The 25,703-nt window shown below is 43.7% G+C and overlaps 1 protein-coding gene across 1 annotated transcript; it reads left to right on the top strand.

Annotated features, from left to right (window-relative positions):
• Positions 1–1,559: 1,559 nt before the first annotated feature.
• Positions 1,560–25,066, top strand: LOC118776228 (serine/threonine-protein kinase/endoribonuclease IRE1-like). Its single transcript, XM_036526359.1, has 22 exons — positions 1,560–1,809; positions 7,622–7,742; positions 11,143–11,176; positions 11,555–11,627; positions 12,184–12,256; positions 14,096–14,218; positions 14,701–14,802; positions 15,241–15,502; positions 16,593–16,671; positions 17,032–17,197; positions 17,575–17,690; positions 18,200–18,385; positions 18,860–19,118; positions 19,226–19,316; positions 20,611–20,800; positions 21,204–21,303; positions 21,461–21,660; positions 22,005–22,152; positions 22,448–22,575; positions 22,708–22,831; positions 22,946–23,013; positions 23,254–25,066. Exons 1-22 carry the CDS (start codon positions 1,735–1,737, stop codon positions 23,485–23,487), a joined length of 2,952 nt encoding a protein of 983 aa, XP_036382252.1. The 5' UTR covers positions 1,560–1,734; the 3' UTR covers positions 23,488–25,066.
• Positions 25,067–25,703: the final 637 nt, after the last annotated feature.

The raw sequence follows: 25,703 nt of genomic DNA, 5'->3' as shown, positions 1-25,703 counted from the left end.
AAGCATAGCTTGAAAGTAGCATTAGTAATTATTTGCATACTAGCCACATTCTCTCTCTCTGTCTTATATATATATATATATATATATATATATATATATATATATATATATATATATATATATATATACACACACACACACACACACACACACACACACACACACACACACACACACACACACACACACACACACATACATTGCTTTACCCAAACACAAAATTTAATTAAGAGGACAGTTAACATTCATGGTAACATTTCAACATTTTATGTGGCTATAAAAACTCTACTAGCCTGAAAAAAATGTCAGTTAGTTTACCATGTACTAGAAAGTTGTGTTTGTGTTAAACCAGAGTAGCTGCTCACAACAGTTTATATAATTTGCTTCAAGGTGTAGATGTGCTAGTACAATAAATGCCCCACTACCAGCACTCAAGCAGCTCAAGGATGAATCCCTTAAAAGGAATGGTTCTTCAAAAGCCTTGCTGTGTAAGACCATTACTTGATTTTACAGAGGCTGCTTGGGGCATTTGTGCCAAGAAGTTTGTTAAAATAATCATGGGCCACAGTGCATATTTGCACAGAAACAAAAAGGGTAGCCTATGGGTGTCCTTGAATACACACATTTTGTATTTTCGTAAAGTTCAAACATGTCTGCTCCCTGGAAGATGTAGCAGTGCAAAACAGAGCCTAACAACTACGCCACCAAACCATCCCTCACTTTATTTCAGCCCTATTAAATTGGGCTTCTTTCATGAATTTCAGCTTCCCAGGAGAGGCTTTCCACAAAAACATTAAATCAGAGGGTGATAAATTTAATTCTGTGCCAAATAAAAAACTATCCAGGTAATTAAATTGATGGCAGTGGACCAGTTACTGTAGTTGAGAACATTAATTTGTCCATTAATTTATCAGAGCACTGAGGTGGTAATAACATTATTCATAACAAATTAGATGCTTTCTGTGATTTAAGATGAAATTATTTTAGTTGGTTAATGATTCACCTATATTTGACAAGGATAAAAGCATTCACCACAGAAACCGTCGCCTTATTATTAAACCGTTGAAAACAGATGGACTTTTCGGCTGTTTTAGCTCCTGTTTGGATGTCACCGGGTTTGTATAGTTTATACGGTAACCAGGGCATTATTTTTTTTTCCAAACTGACCGGTTGTAGGTGAAAGTGGTCATAAATGTAAAAACGAATTTAGTGCGATTTAGTCCGCAATATTGCTGGAGCCTTCCATTCAAATTCAGGGGGTCTGTGTTCACCACACTAATAACTATTCATACAGCCCACTTTTAAGTCTTTTCAGAATGACAGTATTATTGGGCAAAAAAACAACATGCAGTAGTAAATATACAGCTGTGTCGGTAATCTACAGTAATATGTAAATTGTCCGAAAATGTGTTCCAAATCAATAACAACAAAAATAACGTGGCGATTCCTGCAGGTCGAAGAGTAGTTTTACGACAGTTTTTTTTCTTTCGGGAATTCTCCTCCCATTCTCTCCAGATTGTCGTGACGTCACTCTAGAGTTTCAACACGCCAGACGCACTCAGGCAGGAACTGTACGAGCGAGAGTAATGGAGGAACTCGGAGAGCACCGCGCAAGACCCCAGCTGTTTTTATCGACAGGATTTCAACTTTCGCACAGTCTCTGAACATTCTCATCGTTTCGTCTTTATATGATAATTCGAGCTGCGGCGCTGCCTACGGTGTCGTTCTGAGAAGATGGGCTGGAGTGTGTGTAGCCGGGCCCTTGTGTGGTGCATTTTCACGTTGCTGTTCATTAACCCATTCCAGATGGTAAGGGCCTTGGAAGCTACTGTATAATATGTTATTGTTGTGATTGTGTCACATGGCATTTATCTTAATATAAACATGACTCTCTTTTTGCATGACAGTCATTGCTAGCATTCTCTTGCTAGACATACAGATATAGAATGTCGAGTGACCAGTGAACACTGCGTATTTGTGTGCGATTTAGGGACCGGGTAGAGATGCATAGACACCGGTAATTTCGTATCAGCTGCAAGGTAGCTGGCTTTGTGTTAACATGGTCGCACAACAGCGAACAGAGTACACAGGACTCTGCTAGCTAGATAAATAGAGAGCTTGACTAAGTGTTTGGTTATCTCTCGGGACCTTCAGTGGGTTACAAAGTTAGCTAGCTAACTAGCTACTGCTAATTTCTGTTAGATGAATAACGTTAGCCAGCAATACTGAGGATGGTTTGTTTTAACATATAGGCTAGCTGAAAAGTGCAGATAATGAAGGCTTTGCTAGGTTGCTGGCTAGTCATGGCAGAATCTGTTTATATACACTGTGAAAACTGTACAGTTTGTGTTTGGATCGCGGTCATTGGTCAGTTCTTAATACAAATCCCAAATGAACAATTTGGATATGGCTTTACTATATGTCATGTGGTATGACTAGATATGCATTAGTTCCTATGATGCAGCGCTCAACGCTGTGGTAGAGAACGGTGCGACGTCGGCTAGAAACCGGGGAGAAAATGTGAACCCCCCGGACTATGATTTTAAGAGAGCAAGGCCTACCACGTAGGGCGGCTAATTCCATGAGCCTTGCGTCTGTTGACCCTGCGTCAACTCCTTGTGCAGTGCCATCTCATGTTAATTTATGTGTGATATGCAGTGAAACGTAAACATTGTTTTTAGTAATACGTAAGTGGCGAGAAATAATCGGGTGGCCTTGATAACACAGCGCCCCTTGTCTGGCTGCTTGCATACTGTAGACCCGAGACACAGTGCCTGGCATTTATCAGGGGGGCAAAGTGCTTTGCAGGAGAGTACAACAAACAATTCGCAGGCCCTTTGCCCAGGAGAGAGTCTGACCTGGGAGGTTATATTAATGACGGTGGTCTGTACAGTTCGGCATGCTTCTGGTTGTGCACTTATTCTAGAAGTGTTCAGCAGTTGTACTCTAGCTGGTTCAGCAGTGCGGTGGGACGATACTGAGGCAGTATCAAGCGATCAGAGAACATAGTGAAGATTCAGCGCCACAAATGAGTCGAAGCTAGCAGCTGGACATGTTTAAATATTGAGAATTGACCTCAGCTACAGTCTGTAACCATTGTTCATAGTCCTGCATCATTTAGGATTAGTACTGGGAATCTCTAGCAGGGGGGTTCAAAGCAAGGTCTGGTTTTGTGTGTGTTGATTATGCATCAGCTTATACTGGTTATTGCTCCTGCACAGGCCTCGGGGTGCTAACACACCATATCACATGTTCGTTTCCTCTTAATCAGAGTACAGACTTTACTCGTGAATGTAGTGTTAATAAAAATAGAGATGATCAGAGCGTCAAGAAGCGGAACGCGCCTGTCGTGGCAAGCAAGGGCAGGAGAGACGAGGCACCCTTGCATTTCAGTCCCTCGGCACATCAAATGTTACGCAGCAGAAGCCTCAGAAGGAGCAGCAGAAGGATCAGGCCTCGTATCTTATCACAAGGGCAGCCCTGTGGAGCGAGGTGCCTCGTCGAAAACTGCTTCCTCGTGGCACGCCGGTGGAAACCGGAGGCCGCCATTGTGCGCCGTGACACGAGGCCAGACGCTGGACCAGAGCAGCAGTGCAGAGGAGTTGTCCATGTCGCCGTGGGTGGACTAACTAAACTGTAGACACAGAAGGCTGGCTTTGGGGGACATAAAAAGCACAAGGCGTGGTAGTACACAGAACAGCGAGACCGATGTCAAATACCTGTTTCATATCACACCTCCCACACAGGAATACTGCAGTGCGTTACCCTAGACAGACTATCCATGTATCATTGTTAGTTTGTAAACATGTAGATGTTCAGCAGAATTACAGACATTTTGTCTGTCGCCTGAAGCTTGTTGCCAGGTTGTTCTTCAAGGATAATGTTACATTAAAGTACTGCCCTGAATGTATTAAATGTAAGAGAGATCTTTGTTTCATCAACAACCACTATTTCTTCTAGTAAGGGAAAGGATTATCTACTATCTTTTAAAAAAACTTCCTGCTTTATATCAACTGTGGTATCTAAAGGAAGGTAGTGGTGGTGACCTCTCATCTGGCAGTTTCTTTCTTGTTAAGTACTCTTGAATGTGAGACTGTTCAAATGTTTTTTTTTTTTTTTTGCTGTGTATACTAGTTGAATTTTCTGTTGTTAAATGAAACTTTGACAGGCAATAAGCCACTTTCAGCGCTGTGTAGTGTGTAGTTTGTGATTGGTGGGATGGTCACATGTTTAATAATTAAAATCCTAAAAGCACTTTGAATTGATGAAAAAAGCACTTGGTTAATGAAAGGATGCTGGTGACTATGAAGGCTGTGAAACCGGGGCAGTTAAATGCAGGCTGGTTTCACTGCAGTCTCAGAGCTGCCTCCAGTTTCTTCAGCTGTGTTTCTGTTCCCCTGCTGTTTCTATCAGCATCCCCCCATAAGTTGTATTACTACTTTTATTGGTAGGAATGGACATTTTTGGGTTTCCAGAAGTGAAACCACAGTTTCTCTCTGTCATTTGTTTTAACACCCCCCTGAAGGCTAGTTAGGCCCCCATTTCCTGTGCCTTATCAGACCTGTGTACACAATGGCTTAAGTAGCCGGTACTTACAGTAATGGGATCCCTGTTGAGTATGCGTTTGTCAGTGTAAGCAGCCTCTGTAAGAAGCCTGCCAAACTGCATGTAGTCCTGTATTTTTGGTGCTTTGGCTCACGCTGCATATTTGTCACCAGTTCTGGTGTGAGATTTTGACCTTATCGTAGCCTCCATTTCCTCCTTACTGCACCTGACGAAAGCAGAACATGACAGTCTGTGTGCTTCGGCTTCTCTCAGCTGCCATTTTAGCAGACACATCTGCACGGGCCTCGGCCTAATCACTTGTACTTAAGCACTTCATGCTCTAAGTGCTTAGTGCGACATGTTTGCACACTCGTGTAGCAACGACAGTAGAGCGCTTGAGGAAGGTGGCCTATCTTTATTGGCTAAAGAAACACTCTTCCAGCCACATGTTAGGCTCAGAAGCTATCAAACTTTTGTTGCTCCTTGTTCTGGTAAAACAGCAGCGGATGATTTGAGAAAGGTGGCCTATGTTTTTAGCTAAAGAAGCGTTCCAGCCACGCTTTTGGCTCATATGCTATCAAAATTGTGTTGTTCCCTGTTCTGGTGCATTACGTAATGGGCTTATGTAATGTTTTTGGCTGTTGCTGTTAAATGTGTTACGGGGTAGAAATTTGAGGAATGGCTCAGCAACTGCCCTGCCTAAAAAAATGAGCAGATTGAGGCAGGCACAGTACTGGCCAGCTTGGATGTCGGAGGAATGCTTCAGCGCATGCTTTACTCATACACGCACGTGGTACTGAAGTGCAGGCCGTAGGGCGCTGTAAGCTGTTGGCAGAGTCACGTCTGCTGGGTAACAGGAAAAGAGGAGCTTCTGCTTGTCTGTTGGATGTGTAATAATCATTAAATCCTTATGCAAGGGAAATCTGTTAGCCCGACCTCTGGATCCACGTGAGGGTACGCTGTGGTGGGAATGGACGCAGGTGTGGACTTTTGACAGGAGCCCCGCCGTGTTTATTCTTGGAAGAGCACTTTAGCGTAGCTGAGCAAACAAGGGAAACAACATTAGCAGTCCACTCCAAAAAAAGACTAATGAATAGACAGCAGGATTAGAGCTTGTTTTGTCAGACTAGGATTCTGGCCTTTTTCAAACCATTGATGTCTTGATCTGGGAAAATAATGCACCAGTGTATTGTTACAAGTGTGATGCAAAGAAAATCAGTTTGTGCTGTACACAGCTGACTATCAAACCACCGGCTAACAATATTAGATATATTAGTGTGAATAGCTCAAAAATACAAAGCACAGGTAGTGGGAAGTGTGGCAAATTATCATTCTGGTAACATCAAGCTAACAAGCAAAAAATCAATTAAGACAGCAATAGATGTCTGTGTGACCAGTTGTGTGTGTGGGATAATCCTTTCTTATCTAACCTTTCAATAGTTTTGTAAAGTTTGTGTACTCATTTTGGCTGTGTTTATCTCTGCTTAAGACCCCAAGTGAATCCAAGTGTTAATGATGGGCACCTACCTGTTCAAATGTAAACTTCTCTCTGCACACCTTGTGGTTTGCATTTTACTAAGGTTAGTGAAGTTTTAAGTTTTAAAGTTAAACCAACTATCATTATCAAAACATTAAGCTTTAGAGAAGTGGAAATTATTGCATGCGTTGATTTTGTCATAGCTGCTGTACTCAAGAGGCTTGGCTTGGATCCCTATGAGATGTGCTGGAAAAGTTCATCCTCACTGCTACTGGAGTGATAGGAGGGAAAAAGGTGAAATATTCAGTAGAATGTGCTGAGTGGCTGAGTGCCACGCTCTCTGTCTCACCACACGGGAGCTGTTCATGTTGCCTTGTACTTGGTTTTGAGTGCTGGGGGAGAGACCGTGTTAAGTGTAGCCCAGCAATTTGCTCTGACCCCAGGGACTCATTTGAAGTTTAATTGACTGCTGTACCGTTTTGCCAACCTCCTACTGGATGAGGAAGGATTGTGATTTAAACATTTGGCAATGCACTGTCTGTTACAAGACTGAGTTGCAGGCATCAGACACTTAGCGTCTGCAAGGCCAGGAGTGCTACAGCTGGGCATTGAATATGTCACAGTGCAGATGACCGCCCCCTACCCCAACCAATCATTGCTCTTACACCAAAGTCTCAAATTGTTCTGGGTTCCCTGGGACTGTGTTCAGTTCAGCTCCATGTCTGCGAACGAGCTGGAAAGGGGAAAGGTCCGATCTGTACAGACTGTGATTTAAGCACGTGGCCTCTGGTGGTGAAAAAAGGGAGGAACGCTGCTGTCCAGGCTCTTGCACAAATGAGTCAATGTCCCACGTGTCGGCTCAATTTCAGAACAGTGCGGCCTGCTTCTTCTTTTTGGGCGCGTGGGAGAGGGAGAGTCTGTGAGCCGCTCTGTAGCGGAAAGGCTCCATGTGGACAGAGTACACTCGAGCACACTGCTCGGCCCACACAACACCGGTGCTGTGAAGCGGCACCCTACAATGTCACATCTACTACCAGCAGGCCTCTCAAATGCTTTCTTTTCTCTTTTCTTTTGGAGACTTTTAGTCTCAGAATGGTGTTGCGGGTCTAAATGTCCCTCTGTACTCTCTGTGTACTGCGACCATCACTGGATCCAGTCCCCAGTCTCTGCACTCTGTTCATGCAATGCTATCATCCTCTGTGGAAAAGTACTAATTTCTTTCAGCTCCAAAAGTATGCATATTTGGATAACTGGCTGCTCTGAATCTTACACAAGATGATCTTGGACTTGGTTTAGCCAACCGAGAAAAGGAGTAATCATGAGAGACTAGCGCACAGTGAAGTGTTGACCCTTATGAAGGATGAGCGTCTTCAAGTGAATGAACAGAATGTGTTCAGTCTTTTCAAGTTTTTTTGTAATGTAGCCTAAATTTTGTCAGATTTAAAAAAATGAGAATTGTTGCTATAGAACATTAAATATGTGACATAAACACATTAAGCATTTTTTTAGCGTTGTAGCCAAAGCAATAGTTGCTTTAAGTCATATGATGCAAACACTTTTGGGCCTCATAAAGTTGCGGGTCTTTGTTCTGTGTCTCAGGGCTTGTGTAGGGCTAACACCGTGTCCCTGTCCGAGAGCCTCCTCTTTGTGTCCACGCTGGATGGAAACCTGCATGCTGTCAGCAAGAGATCCGGCTCCATCAAGTGGACCCTGAAGGAAGGTGAGGAGAGACCTCGCTTTTAATGGTATAATGGTGGCTAATAATGGTTCGCCTGCGTGCTTGGAGTTTCAAATTACACCTGAAAACACCTTTGTCAGAAAGCTGCACAGGTACTCATTTTCACACTAAAGTGTTCTTCTTACACCACATACTTGTGTAAGATGGGAGATACAAAATTCATGGTCAATTTCACCTTCAGTAATGATATCACAATTGCTTGCACCTTGCTGTCTATTGATCTCAAAGCTCTTTGTCGTAACTGCCGTTGTGAAAGTGCAGCTCATCCCATCCTCCAAATTGACAGCAGGCACAAGAACTGCCACCATGCAGCAACTGCATTTGGAGGTGCAGGGATTGAGTGAATCTTTTAGGACTGAAGTGTAAAACGCAGTCTGATTTCTGAAAATGGTGAGCGATCGTATCTGATGCACCCAACGCAGGTGGATATACTGCTCTTGAGGCCGAGGCTGGTGCAAAGTAATGTTTTGAAAGCAGGGAGTCATGATCTGTCACCACCCCAGGATGTGGCTAGGGTTTCTGAGCCGCACGGTGCTGCCAAATAAACAGAAGATTAAATAGATCCTCAGTTTATCTCCACAGCTCAGTAAGCTCACTCTCCCCGTTCGTCCAACCTGTGTTTCTTTCTTTCTGGAAAGTTACTTTGTTGAATGGTCATTTTGCACTGCCCTGGGGAGTCCCTCTTGTAAGCATAGGTCATGAAACCCAATGCCCAGTGGGATTCTGGTGGAAATGATTCAGGTTTTGTGTTTTGTTTTGCAGTTACCAGGAACTGAAACGCAGTTCTTGGGAGCATGCAAGAGCAGGTATTATACCTTGTGAGCACCTGATATGCTGATCTATTCCAATGTACCGTTTTAGTCTGCGCATCCTGTGATCATAGAAAACTCGATAATGAACAGGCTAAAATCTTACTGTTTTAGGCTAAGGGATGATTTGGTAGCTAGAGTTAGAGAGTGAATTGAACATGCCTCCCTACTATTAGTAAAAACATTAATGGATGTAGACCTCCATTTACAAGGATGTTAATTTTATCCTTTTGCCTCAGATGAAATTCAGTCTTTCAGCTGTCTAAACTGAGCAAAAATAAAGGTGTTGCCAACATACCGGTCTCTCACAAGCAATCTCTAAGTGTTTTCAACAGCAGAGCCCTTAGCCCCATGTTTCCACAGGATATATTCAGGGCCATTACAGAAAGGGCTTCTGTAACATATGCTTCATGGTAATCATTAACCAGATGCAAGTGGCACAAATGGCCTTTAATCAAGGCCAGCTGGAGTGGGCACTGACATCACCCATGCTCACACCGGGAAACACGAGCGAAGCGCCAGACCCAACCAGTTTTTACACCTGACACTGCGCATCCCTTAAAGGCAGACAAATGGGATCTCCGGATGTTCCAGAAACGGCGTTTCAATATTAACTCAAACAGCCGGTGTCCTCTTTCGCACACCTGTCGGAGCGCCCCGCTCACTGACGTCCCGAGCGCCCACGAATGAGAACCTGATGCACCAGCCCAGCAGGTTCTCACTCTGCAGGGACGTGTGCAGCCGGCAGCTCTGTCTCCCGTCACCAAAAGCCAGCCGCTTGTCATGTCTGTTCCATTCCCCAAACTCCCCTTTCCAGCAGCCGGTCCCGTAGGTGCACATTATCAGAGGACGTTCGTGCTAATGTTTGCATAGTACTACAAGCATGTTATCAGTCAGCCATGTGCACAGGTGCTGACTCAAATGCTCACTTTCTTGGAACTTTGGGTCCACTGCGGTTAGATGTCACTTCATTCTGTGTCATCAGCATTTTAGTATTTTTTTTTTTCCCCTCTGTTTGTAGATTATATCTGCAGATAGGAGAATGTAAAACCTGTGCTGTCTTTGCTGGGGTTGCAGTGCAAGCTGGCTCCCAGACCGAAAGGATATCCTGCAAAGACCTGAAGTAAACAATGCAGTTCTCAAGAATTGTCTTCCACAGCTAGCTAGCTTTTCTTAGAGGTCATTACAATGCAAACTTGAAGTGTTTCAACAAAGTACACCGTGCAGTTCAGTCTGAAGCAGATTGAAGTGTCCTCTAGTTCTGATAAAACTGTTTTAAATGTGTGTGGTGTTGAAGGTGTTTAAACGACATTTCGCATTTCTGTAGTTTTGTCGGAAAAATTCTGACGAAGACCCTCGTGCATTCCGGCATTCCTCATTAGCTGCGGAAGATTTTTTTTGTGCCAAATTGAAAATGAAAACAAAAGTGAAAAAGAAAATGCAAACGAGAAAGCAGTGTTAAAAAGCACGTGGAAAGTAAAACGCATTGTGCATGGTTTTCCATTTTGGCATTAATTGCCAGATTGAAGAGGCGAAGGGGATGACCTCACTTGTACTGGCTATCAGTGCGCTCAGGTACATTGTTCTCTAATGTCCTCTGAATTGCTTTTCCTCGTGCAGGCTTATATTGCCTTCAGCTGCTCGCATTTGCGTATCATTTAAATTGCAATGGGTTTTGCTCATCTGAATTACTTGTTCACATACATGCTCATCTCTCAGTCACTCATTTGTTGGCCAGCTCACGGATGGCAGGCATGGCCATGAACAGTTAATGCATAGTCCATTTAGCCGAGTGTGTTCCGTGTGCAAGTCAGGTGGAGCAACCGATGTCACACACAAGCTCTTAGATATGATTTAATAACGCAGAGTGCTGCAGAAGATGTGGTGGTTAGGGGCTTAAAGCAGGTCTGGTCCAGTTATTACCCACCTAATAAATGCCATGTTGGAGAGCTTGCAATGAAAAGCAAATCAAAATGTATGCAAATTAGGATCCGGTTTTTAAAGTGGTGCTCTTAAGTACGTTTAAAATTGTATTTTCTTTCTCACTGTGGTTTTTCCATTTTCAATTTGGCTCAAAATGTCTATAATTAGTGTGATAACAAGGATAGAGAGAGTACCCCATGTAGTTTTACATTACTGGACTGCGACTGCATTTGTGAAAAACAGGGTTTAACAAATGGTTGTCAGTGGTGTAAATGTTGTCCCAATCTCTGTAAGATACAGCTAGGTAAGTAGGTTAGTACCTACTACCTGCCCAGCAACACCTACCTTCAATGAGGAATAATAACATCACACTTGATAATGAAGACTATAATCAGATTTAGCACAATGGAAGGTGCTAAATACGTCAAGAATAAATAATGTGTTTTAATATTGCAGGTATGGAGTTGGCAGCATGTCATGTTCAGTGTCAGAATGAACTTTTATGCCAAAATTTTCCAAAAATATCACCAACACTATTTCTTGATTTAAAAAATCTTGCTTCAGAGGAACTGTTGCTTGTAAGGAACTGCTTATTTAGGGTGCCGGTGTTGAAAAGAGCCCTTACGACCCTGTCCTTTCTCACCTTTCAGATCCAGTGCTCCAGGTGCCTACACATGTGGCAGAGTGAGTCTCTTTCCCTGTCTTGTCTCTGAAGGTGCACAAACAGAGGGATGATCAGGATGGCTACTGCATACATTTGCCGTCTTCCTGTACTCAATATGCAGCTTAGAAGCGTTTATTTTTCTGTTATTCTGAACCATGTAAAATCAGCACCGAAAACAATCATGTTAGCAGATATGAAAAACCACTGTATCGTGCCTGTGTGTGCATGTGCACATGCATGTGTCTGTGTGTGCGTGTGCGCGCATATGTGTGTGTGTGTGTGTGTGTGTGTGTGTGTGTGTGTGTGTGTGTGTGTGTGTGTGTGTGTGTGTGTGTGTGTGTATTTGTCTGCATGTGTGTGTGATAGCACATATAGAAACGTCCCGGTTTTGCTTGCAGGCCCGCATTTCTGCCTGACCCCAACGATGGCAGCCTGTACACCCTGGGGGGGAAGAACAGCGAGGGCCTGACGGTGAGTGGAGGTGGAAGCAGCACCGTCTCGCCATTGAGGCAGCCTCGCCTCGCACTGCCTCACTCTGACTCAGCTCAGCCAGGAGGCAGAGCCTGTAGAGCAGGAAGGATGCTGCTGCTCACTGCAGCAGATCAGAAGCACACCTCTTACACTGACGCTTTCCTTTTGTTTTTTCTGGTTTGTTTTTTTTTTGGCAGAGGTTTTTTGCTGTTGTTTTTTTGGGTCAGGCAGAAACACGCTGCAGCCTTCCCTCAAACGGAAAATAAGTCATTCTGATGCATTAAATGTAGCAAGCATGTGCTATTTATATCTATGTGCTAATTATAATTAATTAAGGTTACAATATCTCATATGTAAATGTCCTGCAGCATGAATGGGTGCTATATCCAAATGTAAAGCGTCTTAATGTAATGTAAAAATGAATAATAATTCAGCTTGTCACTGATCACTGCATTGCAGGGCATTCATGTTGAGAGGCCTTTGTTTCACTCTTGTTAACCGTACAAGGGAACATCCATTACAATCCGCTGCTCACGTTGTCTCTGTCTCGTTACAGAAATTGCCCTTCACCATCCCTGAGCTGGTCCAGGCATCTCCCTGTCGCAGCTCTGATGGGATTCTCTACATGGGTAAGCCCAGAAGGGGTATTGAAATATCACAGTTGCCAAGACCATAGCGTTAGAGCAGCACACAGGCAGAAGTGGAATACCCACGCGCTGTTTAGCACTCCCAGCAGTGCTCTTTTATTTAGAGGAGCATCCGTAACTCTTAGAGCCCGTCGTCAGAGCGTTTTTGACACCCAGACTGGCCCATATTTTTACAAAAGTGTCATCAGTCATCAGCTTCCCACATGTAGGATTACATGCGCTCTGCAGTCTCTCTCAGTAGAGCTTTTAGGAGTCACTGCTGCGCTGGGAGCAGTTATGATTGACGGTAGTAGAGGCACAGAGGGTAACTGTGGAAACCTATGAAACCAGAAAAGCCTTTGGATTCCAAATGGCCAGTAAGTAATTAAACCCATCATTTTCAGAGTGAAAGTGAGCGTTGAAAGAATGAACTGGATTCCAAAAAAAAAAAAAAAACAGAAAGGATAATTTAATTGGCTTTGACACATGCTAATGCTGCTCCAGCCTCTCCTTAAAGCCTTTCCTTTTAGAACCACATACTAAAATCTACAGAAGTTTGTTTATTGACTCCACACCGCTATACAAACACCCATTATCTACAGTTTAAAAAAAGGTGTTTTGGCGAAGGCGGACTGTGTGAGGAGCTGATACCATCACTTTTTGGTGGCAGCTTGGGTGGAGATTGTTGTGTAAACCGTGTGCCTTGGATTTCCTTTAAATCCGGCTTCTGTACCTCCCCCCGTCACCAGCCAAAGGCGTGAACGTGCTAGTAATTCAGGAAATTAATAGCAAATAGCCCGTGCAGAGTCTGAGCAGGTCCGTTTGCATTGATGCTTATGGCTCAGCGTGAGGTTACAGGGAACACAGGGAGAGCAGGTTCGTTTACCTTAGTCTGCGCTTACAAAGAGATTGTTCCTGTTGGACGGTTTGTTCTTTGGGTGTGTCTGCTAATAGGTTTTTAGATTTCCTCATTTGTCATAGTCGTTACATTACATGTGGATCTAATGTTGTGTGAAACCTGGCCCATGAAGGTGAAGGTGAACCATTATAGCAGTCTTTTGTCTTATTCACCGTTACTGTAGAATCTGTATTCACTCCATCATGCATTTGTTGTGTTTTCAGAAGCCCAGCAAAACCCACCCATCTTTATGAGCCAGCCATTGTGTGCAAGCCAGTTATTGTTACAGCTGACATGTTGATCTCCATATGTTTTATTGTCCTGCTAACGCTATTACACAAGACTGTCAGCTTCCTTTTACTGCTAACTGGTTTTACTGGAATGAATTTGACTTGTCTATGTATTGATCAGTTGGTTACAATAATTCTGTTGCCGTTTCAGTTGTTTCACTTACTTACTTTAAACTCTTTGCATTGCTGTGTTGTTTTGTAGCAACTTGGCACTTTTAACATTTTCATGCAGACCTTGTGAATAGGGGCTGATGTGGCATCTGCACATTAATAAAAAGCATTTAAAAGGTGCATTTTCAGTACTTCAGAGTCCTAAATCATTAAAGGTTTCCCTTTATTTGCTCATCAGATTTTCATCTAGGGCATTTTACAACAGTTTGCCGTTTGGATGTTACCCATGTGTACAGCTGGATATTACTGGAAAGTAATTCCAGTTAAATCAATTGCTTAAGTGTGCAGCAGAGATACTGCTCCTAAAAATCAAACCTGCAGCCTTCTGTTGCAAGTCAAGTATCCCAAGCACCACAACCACACTACTGCATGTAGAAAAATGGAAACTAAATTCGACTATGAAATCAAAGGCAACAAAAGATGATACAATTTGAAAGTTGGGAGTTTCATAACGCCCTAAATGTGAGCAATGTGTGTGTCCAGGGAAGAAGCAAGACCTGTGGTACGTGGTGGACCTGCTGACAGGGGAGAAGCAGCAGACCCTGACATCGTCCTTCGCCGAGACACTGTGCCCCTCGTCATCACTGCTGTACCTGGGCCGCACAGGTGAGCCCCAGTTCTCCTGCCCCCAGGCTGAGGGGATGGGCGATGTGTGGTGGTAACCTGAGAGGCTATTATAAACACACACTGGTGTCACACAGAGGCAGTTCCCACAGTGGGAGATCCCTCATTATGGCCGTTGTGTAAAAGCTGAATGTCAATGCAGTGCTCTCCATTTCCTTTTGCCAGTGTGAAGATCCGGTTGCGTTGGGTTCCTTTCCCACATGTTAAAAGTCACTTTGGAACGGACAGGAAATACAATGCTTTGGCCTGCCCTAAAGAGCTTTCACGCAACTAGCAAATCACAACACAATTATCTGAACTCTGTCGGGTGTTTTTGTTATGCAGATTTAATTCCGTGCGGGACACAATGAAAAGTCAGTTAAAAGCCAGAGCCGTCGCTTCCAGACGTGTTCGATGTTTTAAAGAGGGATTTGTCAGAGGAGACAATATTCTCCCGCAGAAATTGAGGGTTTTTTGTTCCTTAGAATACACCATCACCATGTATGACACCAAGAACCGAGAGCTGCGCTGGAACGCCACCTACTCTGACTACGCCTCCACGCTGCCCGACGAAGACAGCAAATACAGTAAGCGACAGACTTTGCAGAATATTATATCTGGCACATTGTATTTGCATGTTACCAGTACAACTCTTTGAACCAGTTCCGACTCATTGTGGCTGAAGTGACTACCCTGAATCATAGGTTAAATTTAAAGCCGATATATAACACCTTTTTTACAAATGTCTCATCTGTGTCACAGCATGAAATTCAACAGAATCTTGTTTGTACAAGCATCTGTTTCAGGGAACACACCAGTACTTCTGCTACACACCACTGAGCTCATAATTAGTTTTTGTCACAATGGGTGTTACAGGCACAGTTATGATGAATCGCATAATTCCCTATTATAAGCACTCCTACAATTCTCATATCTGCTCCCATTTATATATTTTCCTTTATTCACCCATTTGGCTGGCCGGTACATTTCCTGCTTGCGTTATGAACCCCTCTCCCTTCATGCAGAGATGGCCCACTTTGTGTCCAACGGGGACGGGCTGGTGGTGACGGTGGACACCGAGTCAGGAGATGTACAGTGGATCCAGAACTACAACTCGCCAGTGGTGGCCATGTACATCTGGCAGCGGGACGGTCTCCGCAAAGTCCCGCACACCAACATCGCCGTGGAGACGCTGCGTTACCTCACCTTCATGTCGGGAGAGGTGGGCCGCATCACCCAGTGGAAGTACCCCTTTCCCAAGGAGAAGAAGCCCAAGAATAAGCTCATGTGAGTGCCAGTCCATTCATGTACTCAGTAACAATTCATAATAAGGTTAAAGTAAGTAAAATATATGACTGACATTCAACGACATTTAACGACATTCAACAGTCCTGGGTGCTTTTTCTTTTAACTTTTTTTCATAAATATGGTCTTTTGTGAGACTATTTTGCTGAAAGGCGAGTACGAATTAAAGCATATAATAACATTAAGAATGGATTAATTTAGTCTTCCTAAACAAAATGGGAGACAGACTTTAAATACATCATATGTGTTTGATCTGCCTCTCTGATGTGTCCACATTGGTAAAAATCTATAAATAGGCACATCTTAAAAATGTGTTTGGACTGCTCTTCTGAAGTCATTGTATTGACACATGCTTTGCCAAGAATTTACAAGGAGGCATGTAAAATTATGTTAACACAACAGCATGCTTATTACTTAAACTGTTTTTACTATATGCTAGTGCTCTATTTCTGTCCAACTTGAATAATTTTTACAATTCTGTTGGTGATCCTCGAGCACCTCCAAAGACATGCTTTAATTACATTCAATTTACAAATTAAACAATTACTATAATGTTCTGCCTCCACCTATTTCCTCACCATTTTGAAACATTTTATAATCAATGTCAAAATTAAGCTTTTGAAGAATTGCATCATTATTAATCTCCCATTTATTTTGCAATTTGCAATTGTAAAACTTGACCGTGGGCCATTGTCCTGCAGTAGTTTTTCCTCATTCAAAAACCAGTGCTAATTAATGACAGGATACTGCAGGCAAAATGCATTAACATGCAAATTAGGATAAAGTTGGGTAAAACATCAAAATAAAAATTCCAGACTGACTCAGTGTATTTTACTGCTGGTACAGTTTCTTTGTAGTAATGGTCGCAACCCTCTTGGAGAAAAAACGTTTAGTAAAGTTATACCATATGATCATTCCAGTAAACGGCTTTACCTCTGTTAGTTAAATATGTTTAGGTGATGTGGCCTCTGCCTCCTCCGGCTGATTTCCCCCACATAGGAAATGATGGTGTACAGCAGCATTCAGTCTGAAAAGGTGTGCCTGTTTGACTCATTCCTTTGTGCTTCTGTAGGTCTACACTCTATGTGGGCAAGTACTCCACCAGCCTGTACGCATCTCCGTCCTTGGTACACGATGGTGTCACAGTCGTGGTAAGGGACACATTAATCTATGGATCTGTGTATCACATTGACAACAGGGTGGTTTCCACAAAGCCAGCACACTGCCATAACATGCTCTATCTAGATTACTTCTCTTTAAAAAAATTCACAATGAATTTAGTTCCAAAGACAGTTCAAAGTGAATGAGTAACTATCAGCATGAGTAAATTTGGAGTTTTTGGGCTGACTGTAAAAACTGAACCCACACTGTGTACACAGGACATTGAGACAGGGATCAGCCTGAAATCATAAAGTGTGGTTTCCCTCTCCAAGTTACACATTACACAGCGATGTGTACAGTCGCAGTGAAAACCCATTCACTTTTTCGCACGTGTGTGTTCTCTGCTGTAGCCCCGCGGAAGCACCTTCCCCCTGCTGGAGGGTCCCAGCAGCGCAGAGTTCACCAGCGGGGACGACAAGGAGTGTGTCATCACCCCCAGCACCGACATCAAGTTCTCCACCGCCCTGAAGGAACGCAACCGTGTCAACTTCATGAGGAACTACCTGCTCCTTATAGGTACCCTCTCTGAACCTCCTGCTCTCGGGATACAATTCCACATAACATGGCTGGTGCAAATGTTCACAAGAAGGTTTTCTTTCTGTTTCTGGCTTGCTCACAGTGCCACCTGGATTATTATGGACTTCAGTCTGACTTAATTTTTTTTATGTAGTTTTTTTGTTTGTTTTTTTGACAGGGTTAGGCACTTTCAAACAAAGCCCTTATACATTAGATTACATTATTGTCATTTAGGAGGTGTTCTTATCACAGTGCAGTATACATACATGGCAATGAAAGCGGCTGTGGTCATGGTTAACGTTGACAGTGATGAAGAGTATGGTGATGGTGATGATGCACAGTAAAAACACTTCCACTCATTTGTTCCTGGCATTCAGGACACCATGAGACGCCCCCTGACGCTCACAACAAGATCCTGGAGAGATTCCCAGAGAGCATCCCCCGTCAGCAGGGCAACATCATCCCGCCCAGCGCGGACAAGCCCATCGAAGAGGTGATGAGTTTGTCTGTCCACCTGGGCAGCTTTACCTGCATCAGTACACTTCTTTGTGATGAAAAATTGTGTTCTCGTGAAAGGATTTACATTACAATTAATGTTACATTATTTTCATTTAGCAGACACTCATCCAGAGTGACTTACACTTACTGAGGCAATTCTCGGTTAGGTACGTTGCCCAAGGCTACAGCAGCAGTATCCCAGTGGAGAATCGAACCAGCGGCCTTTCAGTTAAAAGCCCTGCTCCTTACCACTGTGCTACACATTTTTACATTACATACATACAGTGAATTTTTACATACTGTTTTACATTAGTAAAGTAGCTATAATGGTATTGGAGAATGTATCCTCACCATGTCAAAACAATTGAGGAACTTTGCTCTCAGGAAAACTGTGACCTTCAGCAATTGTGTTTAGTTCAGTTTTAGTGGTGGAAGAGTTTGAATTCCATACAGATTATTGAATAAGTGGCCCTTTGCGTGTCTCTGCATTCTCATGTATAACAGAAGGTGAATGACAGTGACATGGATGACAGCACTGGACGGCCACCGGTCACCTCTGTCCAGGAGAAACCCACCAAGCCAGTGCGTGTGGAGGCCTCCGTGGACTCCATGCTCAAGGACATGGCCACCATCATTTTTAGCACCTTCCTCTTGGCTGGATGGGTGGCCTTTGTTATCACGTACCCCAAGGTGAGGTGCTTTACTTCTGTTTGTTCAGTTATTTTTGTAACAACAGTCAGCTAATGTAATCCCCAGCTGAATAAAGATTATCCTTGCTTTTGCAAAGAGGGGCCACCAGGTGGCAGTATTTCACTTAAGGTTGGTCAGATGGAGCCAATGTTTTGCATTTTGTCCATGTGTAGACTGGAAAAACTTTAGTTTCTTTTCTCACGCACTTTCAAACGTATTTTTAAAAAGAAAATTTTTGCCATTGAATCTGACCTCCTGACATTTTTTTTAGAATGATTGTTATACACATAAAAATGTTATAAAAATAAAATTGTTATACACCTCTGCATGTTACAGATTGTTTTGTCAGTGCAGCAACTGTACCACTCACTTTTCTGTGAATGTCCTGTGTGTGTGTGTGTGTGTGTGTGTGTGTGTGTGTGTGTGTGTGTGTGTGTGTGTGTTTGCCTGGCTGTGTCCCTCTGTCCCCCAAAGAGTGTGAACAAGCAGCAGCAGCTCCAGCACCAGCAGTTTCAGCGGCAGATGGAGGAGAAGCTGGAGCTCCTGCAGAAGCAGCAGCTGATCTTCCAGCCTCCCGCTGACCTGCCCCCGGACGCCGACTTCCTGGACGTGGGACGGGCGCGAACCGAGAGCTCCAACAACAGCAGCCCCAGCCTCACGCCCCGCGCCTCCAACCACTCCAACCTGTCCGCGGCCGAGATGGCCAGCTCTGCCGCCGAGCACGAGGACGCAGGTGGCGAGCTCTTATCAGGCAGCGACTGAGTCGTGACGTTTCAAAAGGCTAGTGCGTCTGTGCGTCTCCAAATCAGTGCCTCATCCCGCTTTCGATCTGTTCACTAGATGAGGAGTCAAATGTCGTCAGAGTGGGGAACATTTCCTTCAGCCCTAAAAATGTACTGGGACATGGTGCAGAGGGAACCATAGTGTACAGGTAAGTAATTGCACAGCACTCAAAGCTATAAAACGGCACCTAATATGTCATTTCAGTCTGCCCCTGTGCTGTGATTTAATGGCCTCATAAACTGACCTGCCGTGGGTCGATGAACAGACTGTATGTGATCCACAGTGCGGCTCACTGACTTACTGAAAACCAGAGGGGCTCATTCCACTAAAGGTGCTCTGAGCAAGCCTCTGCTTCTGTCTTTAGTGTGTGCCATACAACTTTTGCCGACTTTATTCCTCTAAATGAACTTGTATGTAATTTGTGATTGAAATTGGCTAGTCTGTTATCATTTGAATTCCACTGGCCATAGTGGAACTGTAAATGAAAATATTTCACATCACAAACAAGAATGATTTCATATTTTAATTAAATAAAGTAGAACCCTTTATTGTCTGCATCTAAGCATTTGCATGCAAGACATTGTATAAAAGTAATACTAGAGGAATATTATCTTGCAAATACTGCTAGTCAGTATTACTGCATTATGGAAAATAAGTAGTGTGATTTCCGTGGAGCACTGGTGTTATACCCTTAGGCAAGGTACTTAACCCATACTGCCTCAATAATGTTCCTCTGTATAAATGGATAAAATGTATAACAGTTAGCCACTCATTTGTATGTAACAAATGTCAGTCATTTGTAGTGACATCAGTTAGCTAGGCAGCCAACATTTTAAGACATATAGCAAGTAATTTATTTTCCACTATTGTTCTGTGTCCAAGCTTGAGTGTATCTTCTGCATTGGCATGTTTGTGATAATAACCTTGTTACGTCTTATTTTTCTGCATTAAAAAGTTACTGCAATGGGAATTTTGTGTTTCAGGAAAATTCAGAGATTGAAAAAAATTCAGAGAGTGAAAGTGGCATAAGTATATGTATTAAGTCTGTCAGCCTATATAGACTTACAAAATGTAGGGATTATAGCAACATCTGAATATACATCTTGCAGAATCATGGAGTCACATCTCATTTCTGTTCCATTTCTCCTCCAAACAAACATGAATGCCATATTTGAACAAATATGAGCCTGTGGTAACTATATACTGGTTACAAATCTGTAACCAACTTTTAATTTTGCATGTTTTGTGCCAGAAGCTTCAGGCAGAAGTTGAAGGCCAGGTCCAGTGTTTGGTTCCGTGTCAGTATTTTCCAGCAGGCCCCAGATCTTAAGACTTGAAACAAGGTCTGGAAAGTGCTTTTAGAAGGAAGGTAAATCACCAGGAGAAACAGAACCCGTATGAGCGGTGGTTTGCGAATAACCCGTCCTCCCTCTGTGGCGCAGGGGTCAGTTTGACAACCGCGCGGTGGCAGTGAAGAGGATCCTCCCAGAGTGCTTCAGCTTCGCCGACCGCGAGGTGCAGCTGCTGCGCGAATCGGACGAGCACCCCAACGTCATCCGCTACTTCTGCACCGAGAAGGACCGCCAGTTCCAGTACATCGCCATCGAGCTGTGTGCCGCCACACTGCAGGAGGTAAAACGACCTGCTGGCCCCTGTCTCATCACTGAGGCCATCAGCTGCCATTCAGCAGTCTCCTGTCTCTGACACCCCCCTCCTTGTCTTTATATGACACATTTTCAGATTAGACACCCTTATCCCGGGGTGACTTTTATATCTTACAGTTTTACATGCAATCCATTTATACAGCTGAAAGTTTACTGAAGAAATTCAGGCTACCCACCTTGCCGAAGGATACGGCAGCACTGCCCTACCAGGGAACTGCACTTGTTGAACTTAAAAGCTCAATGCCTTAAACCCTATATCGGAGCGCTGCCTGTCTGGCCAGCTGGTCATTGTAGCTTGGTGCTTTCATGGAAGGGGTGACTGCAGTTGAAAAGTGTGTCCTTTCTGAGAGCTGTGTGTGGTTCTCTTTCAGTACGTGGAGCAGAAGGACTTTGACCGTCGCGGCCTGGAGCCTGTGACGCTGCTGCTGCAGACGATGTCAGGGCTGGCACACCTGCATTCTCTCAGCATCGGTATGAATACGGAGCTTGTGGACACACGCTAAAATCACATTACTACGCAGGATGAATGACAGTGATTTTGCCAAATGTTGGCACCGAACAGTTCATTTCCTTTTTCTCTATGAAATGTCCCAGGTGTAAACCTTTGTCCTTTTGTCTCCCGCATTAGTGCACAGGGATCTGAAACCACACAACATCCTGGTGTCCATGCCCAACGCGCACGGCCGGGTCAGGGCCATGATCTCTGACTTCGGACTGTGTAAGAAGCTGGCGGTGGGCAGGCACAGCTTCAGCAGGAGGTCTGGGGTTCCTGGCACTGAGGGCTGGATCGCCCCTGAGGTCCTGAGTGAGGACAGCAAAGACAACCCAGTGAGTGTCCATGGCAGATCACACACACACACACACACACACCCTGTGCCTTTAGAGCTCTTTTACAACTTCATTGAAGGATATGTGGATATTTGTGGTGTTTTAAGAGTGTGACATATGAGACCCATGTAGAAATTAGTTTGGTGTAGTTTACCTACCTTGAATTCTGCATTTAGAGGTGTTAAATCATGTCACCTTATTGTGAATATATAGTACAAGTTACTATTAAGAGAAACCATCAGTCATGTCACTGTTGTCTGTGCATTACTCTGTGTGCTTGCAAGCAGTGGTCAATGCAGTGGTTCTCATATGCAGGTGTATTAATTGCCCTTGTGCTTCCACAGACGTGTGCTGTGGACATCTTCTCCGCGGGCTGCGTCTTTTACTATGTGGTGTCACAAGGCAGCCACCCCTTTGGCAAGTCCCTGCAGCGGCAAGCCAATATCCTCTTGGGCACATACAGCCTCGACCAGCTTCAGGCAGACAAACACGGTGAGATGCTGAGCTTGCACTCTCCTTTTAACTTTTTAGCTCTCAGCTGTGCGATCTTTCTCATTTTTGGCAATAACACGGTTATAAAATTTGTTTACTATACCCCAGTGTGAGTTGGATGTGAAAACATATAAGAGCCAGGTTAAGATGCTGTAACTGAATTTTGCGTTCTCACTATTTTGATCGTCATAAATGTCAGATAATTGAGGAAAAAACTGAAGGAGCCCAGATGTGAATGCAGTCAACGTCTGTAGCCAGTGTGATGCTAATCATTGTTTGGATCGATCCTTTGTAGAAGACATAATTGCCACCGACCTAATAGAGCAGATGATCAGCATGGAGCCTCAGAAGAGGCCGTCAGCGGAGAGCGTGCTGAAGCACCCCTTTTTCTGGAGCCTGGAGAAGCAGCTGCAGTTCTTCCAGGTATCAGACTTCACTCCATCACTTTGAGTCAAGGCCTCAAAGGCGGCGTGGGTATCTCGAGCGGTGGGAGGGTTGTTGTTTCTGATTCTGTGCTGTGTTCCGTCTGACCCCGGGCATCATGTCTGTCTGCAGGACATCAGCGATAGGATAGAGAAGGAGCCCCTAGATGGGCCTATCGTTCGGCAGCTGGAGAGAGGGGGACGGGCGGTGGTGAAGGGGGACTGGAGAGAGCACATAACCGTCCCTCTACAGACAGGTAAACACATTCTGACTATTCTGTGTGTTTCTGACCGACCTGATTATTGTGCTTTTCACAAATGTGTCACTGGAAGAACTTACTGTTAACGAAGAGTGGTTATCCTTCTGGCAGATTTACGGAAATTCCGGTCTTATAAAGGAGGATCAGTCCGAGACCTCCTCCGCGCCATGAGGAATAAGGCAAGTAGTGGATGTTGGCAACATAAATACACATCATACACACATATACCAGGTGCGATGGGGAAAAAGAGAGATGGCATTGTAGTTTTAAGGGAACCAAAAGTGTTTGTCCGCTTTTAGTTACGGATGTGATATCCATGCATTACAGAATGAAATGCCTGTTAGTTTCTATTTTCCAGCAGCTTGTATCAGGCCATAAACTGATAAATCCTTTTTTGTTCATTGTGTTGCGACCATCAGAAGCACCACTACAGAGAGTTGCCCGTAGACGTGCAGGAGACGCTGGGCTCCATTCCTGAGGACTTTGTGTCCTACTTCACCTCCCGATTCCCACACCTGCTGAAGCACACCTACAAGGCCATGCACACGTGTGCACACGAACGCCCCTTCCTGCCTTACTACCACAACACTGGGGCTCCCACGCGAACTCAGCCCGATCCGCCCGGGCAGCCCGAGGGGGCGGACTCTGCGTAAGAGAGGCGAAGGCAGCGGTCGACGGACGCGGCTCGGAGTCCCGTTGCCTTAGAGGTGGACACATTCCAGGGCTGGCTGTCTTCCACTACGCTGGTGAGGAAAGGGCCTGCAGTGCCCTGACCCCATCTCCAGGGGGAGGCGCCTCCCCTTCCCAAGTGCCTTTGCTGCCTGTTCAACGGCTCGCTGTAGAGTTGGAGAGACGGCACTCTGCCTAGGAGAGCTGGAGCAGAATGTGAAAGACTCGTGCTTTCCTCACAACACATGGGGCTAATGCTTATGGCATTTTCATATGTCCTTTTTTTATAATATTAAGTCTTGCAAGGTGTGACCCGTCACCGTATCACAAGAGGAGAACTGCGGGGGTCTGGATGGTCACAAATTCTGTTTTTGGCAAAACACTTTATTGAACACTTAAGCTGAGAACTGTATCTGTACTGTGCAATTTTAGTGTTTCTCGGTGAACCCTTTGACTGTTCTGGTTGTATCGTTGTATTCGTTCTGATAAAGTGTAGTTGGATATGGCCAGGGTACCTTATACTGTGGAATAACACAGCTCCTGCACTCACCTGTGACAGTCCAATGGTCATGCTTACTGTGCATGTGGCCATTAACTTGGAATCTGCCTCAACGCTGAGGCATTTTATGGTATTGTGAGTGTCAAGGGTTGTAATTCCAAAGGTTGATATTTTCTTATTGTGTAAGTCTGTGTGTTTTTTTTAAGACTTCAGGCAAATCTGATGATCCTCCCTTCCCGTGGGATTTTATCAGTTGTGTACCAGCTCACGTGTGCACGTGATTTGGCTTCAGCAGACTCTTCATTTGTATTGTTGATAATCGTACATCTTCAGCTCATCTACAGCTATGTTTACAAATGGAAACAGATGGCTGGCTTTTATGCTATGGTGTTCGAACAGATATATCTACTGCTGCTATGAGGTAAGCAGATATGCACAAAATCATTAAGCACCAAATCTTTGCCTCAGTAGGTAAATAGTGGTATATAATTCATTTTAAGGGATTTATAGTAAAAAAAAAATGGTGTCCAATAATAGCCTTGGCTAGAAGCTGTGCTTGTAGCGAAGATGTACCTTCCTGTGAAATATGACTTGTGTACTCTGCCAACATGAGGTGAAAATAAAAATATATGGAAACATGACACAAATATGGAAATGAGCTTAGGTGAAGGGGTAAAGTGCTATCTTTGCGTTCATTTGATTGTGTTAAACATAATGTCTTTAGAGTACCGTGTTCATTGATATTTTATAAGAGTATGCCAAACTTGTATTAACACCTGGCTCCTTTTGTCCATTCAGCTTAAAAACTGTATATTGATGCCTTATTTATATACCAGGAGTACAATCTGTCATTATGGCCAGTGTGTGCAATTTTTTTTTCATTCCCAGTCCACAGGTCACCATAAAGGTGAAGCTTTAAATGTAGTGATATGTCAAAACCCACACTGCCCTCCAGAAAGGTAATACTTGAACTTGACACTTCAGGAATAACTAGACTCCTTTTTGGTGTCTAATATATAAACTGTTATTTCCACTAACTGGTTTTATTTAACTGATTTTATTTTACTTACAACATGAGAAGGTATGGATTGAAAAAGCATTAAAAAGTTGTCCTTTTTTTTAATTAAAGAGGAAGAGAGTGTCACTTGAATGTCTTTTTTTTGTTGGCGATTTTGTAATGGATTTGATTTTATTGTTTCATCTGCTTTTCAAAAGGTAATAGAAAGTGTCAGATATTTATTCAGGAGATTCAGTTGTATTCTTTCCTCCCATTTCGTCCACTAGGTTTTGTTTTTACTTTTTTACTCTCCCCTAAATATTATGTGCAACTTGCTGCTTAAGTAAGATAAAACAAAATAATAAATGGACATAACTTTTTTGTTCAAAAGAATGTGTCTGGAAAGGTTTCTTATGAATATTTGAGTAACATTGTTGACTGCACTGACAGGTGTACCATGAAATTGGTACACATTTGTCAACCAGTCAGCCATAAATAGAGTAACAAGTTGGGGCCGATGTCCAATGGAGGCCACTGCTGAACACTAGAGACTTTTTTGCATGTTTATTAAAAAAAAAAAGACGAGCCGATCAGATGTCTAGTGAATCTGCACAGCAATGATTCACAAAACCACCGGTGCCAGGGAGTCGTGCGACTCATAATCTCCACTTTTCTTAAAAGAAAAAAAAAACTGCGCTGTTTTC

This window comes from Megalops cyprinoides, chromosome 1 (genome assembly GCF_013368585.1).
Source record: "Megalops cyprinoides isolate fMegCyp1 chromosome 1, fMegCyp1.pri, whole genome shotgun sequence".
NCBI lineage: Eukaryota > Metazoa > Chordata > Actinopteri > Elopiformes > Megalopidae > Megalops > Megalops cyprinoides.
Note: the sequence above shows the minus strand (reverse complement) of the source record. Positions and strands in the feature narration are given on the sequence as shown.

Excerpts from the sequence above, each read along its gene's own strand:
- LOC118776228 (XM_036526359.1), top strand. The coding sequence starts at position 1,735 with ATGGGCTGGAGTGTGTGTAGCCGGGCCCTTGTGTGGTGCATTTTCACG. Across the intron at positions 21,661-22,004 it reads AGGACAGCAAAGACAACCCA|ACGTGTGCTGTGGACATCTT; the intron begins GTGAGTGTCCAT and ends GTGCTTCCACAG. Across the intron at positions 22,576-22,707 it reads AGCAGCTGCAGTTCTTCCAG|GACATCAGCGATAGGATAGA; the intron begins GTATCAGACTTC and ends GTCTGTCTGCAG.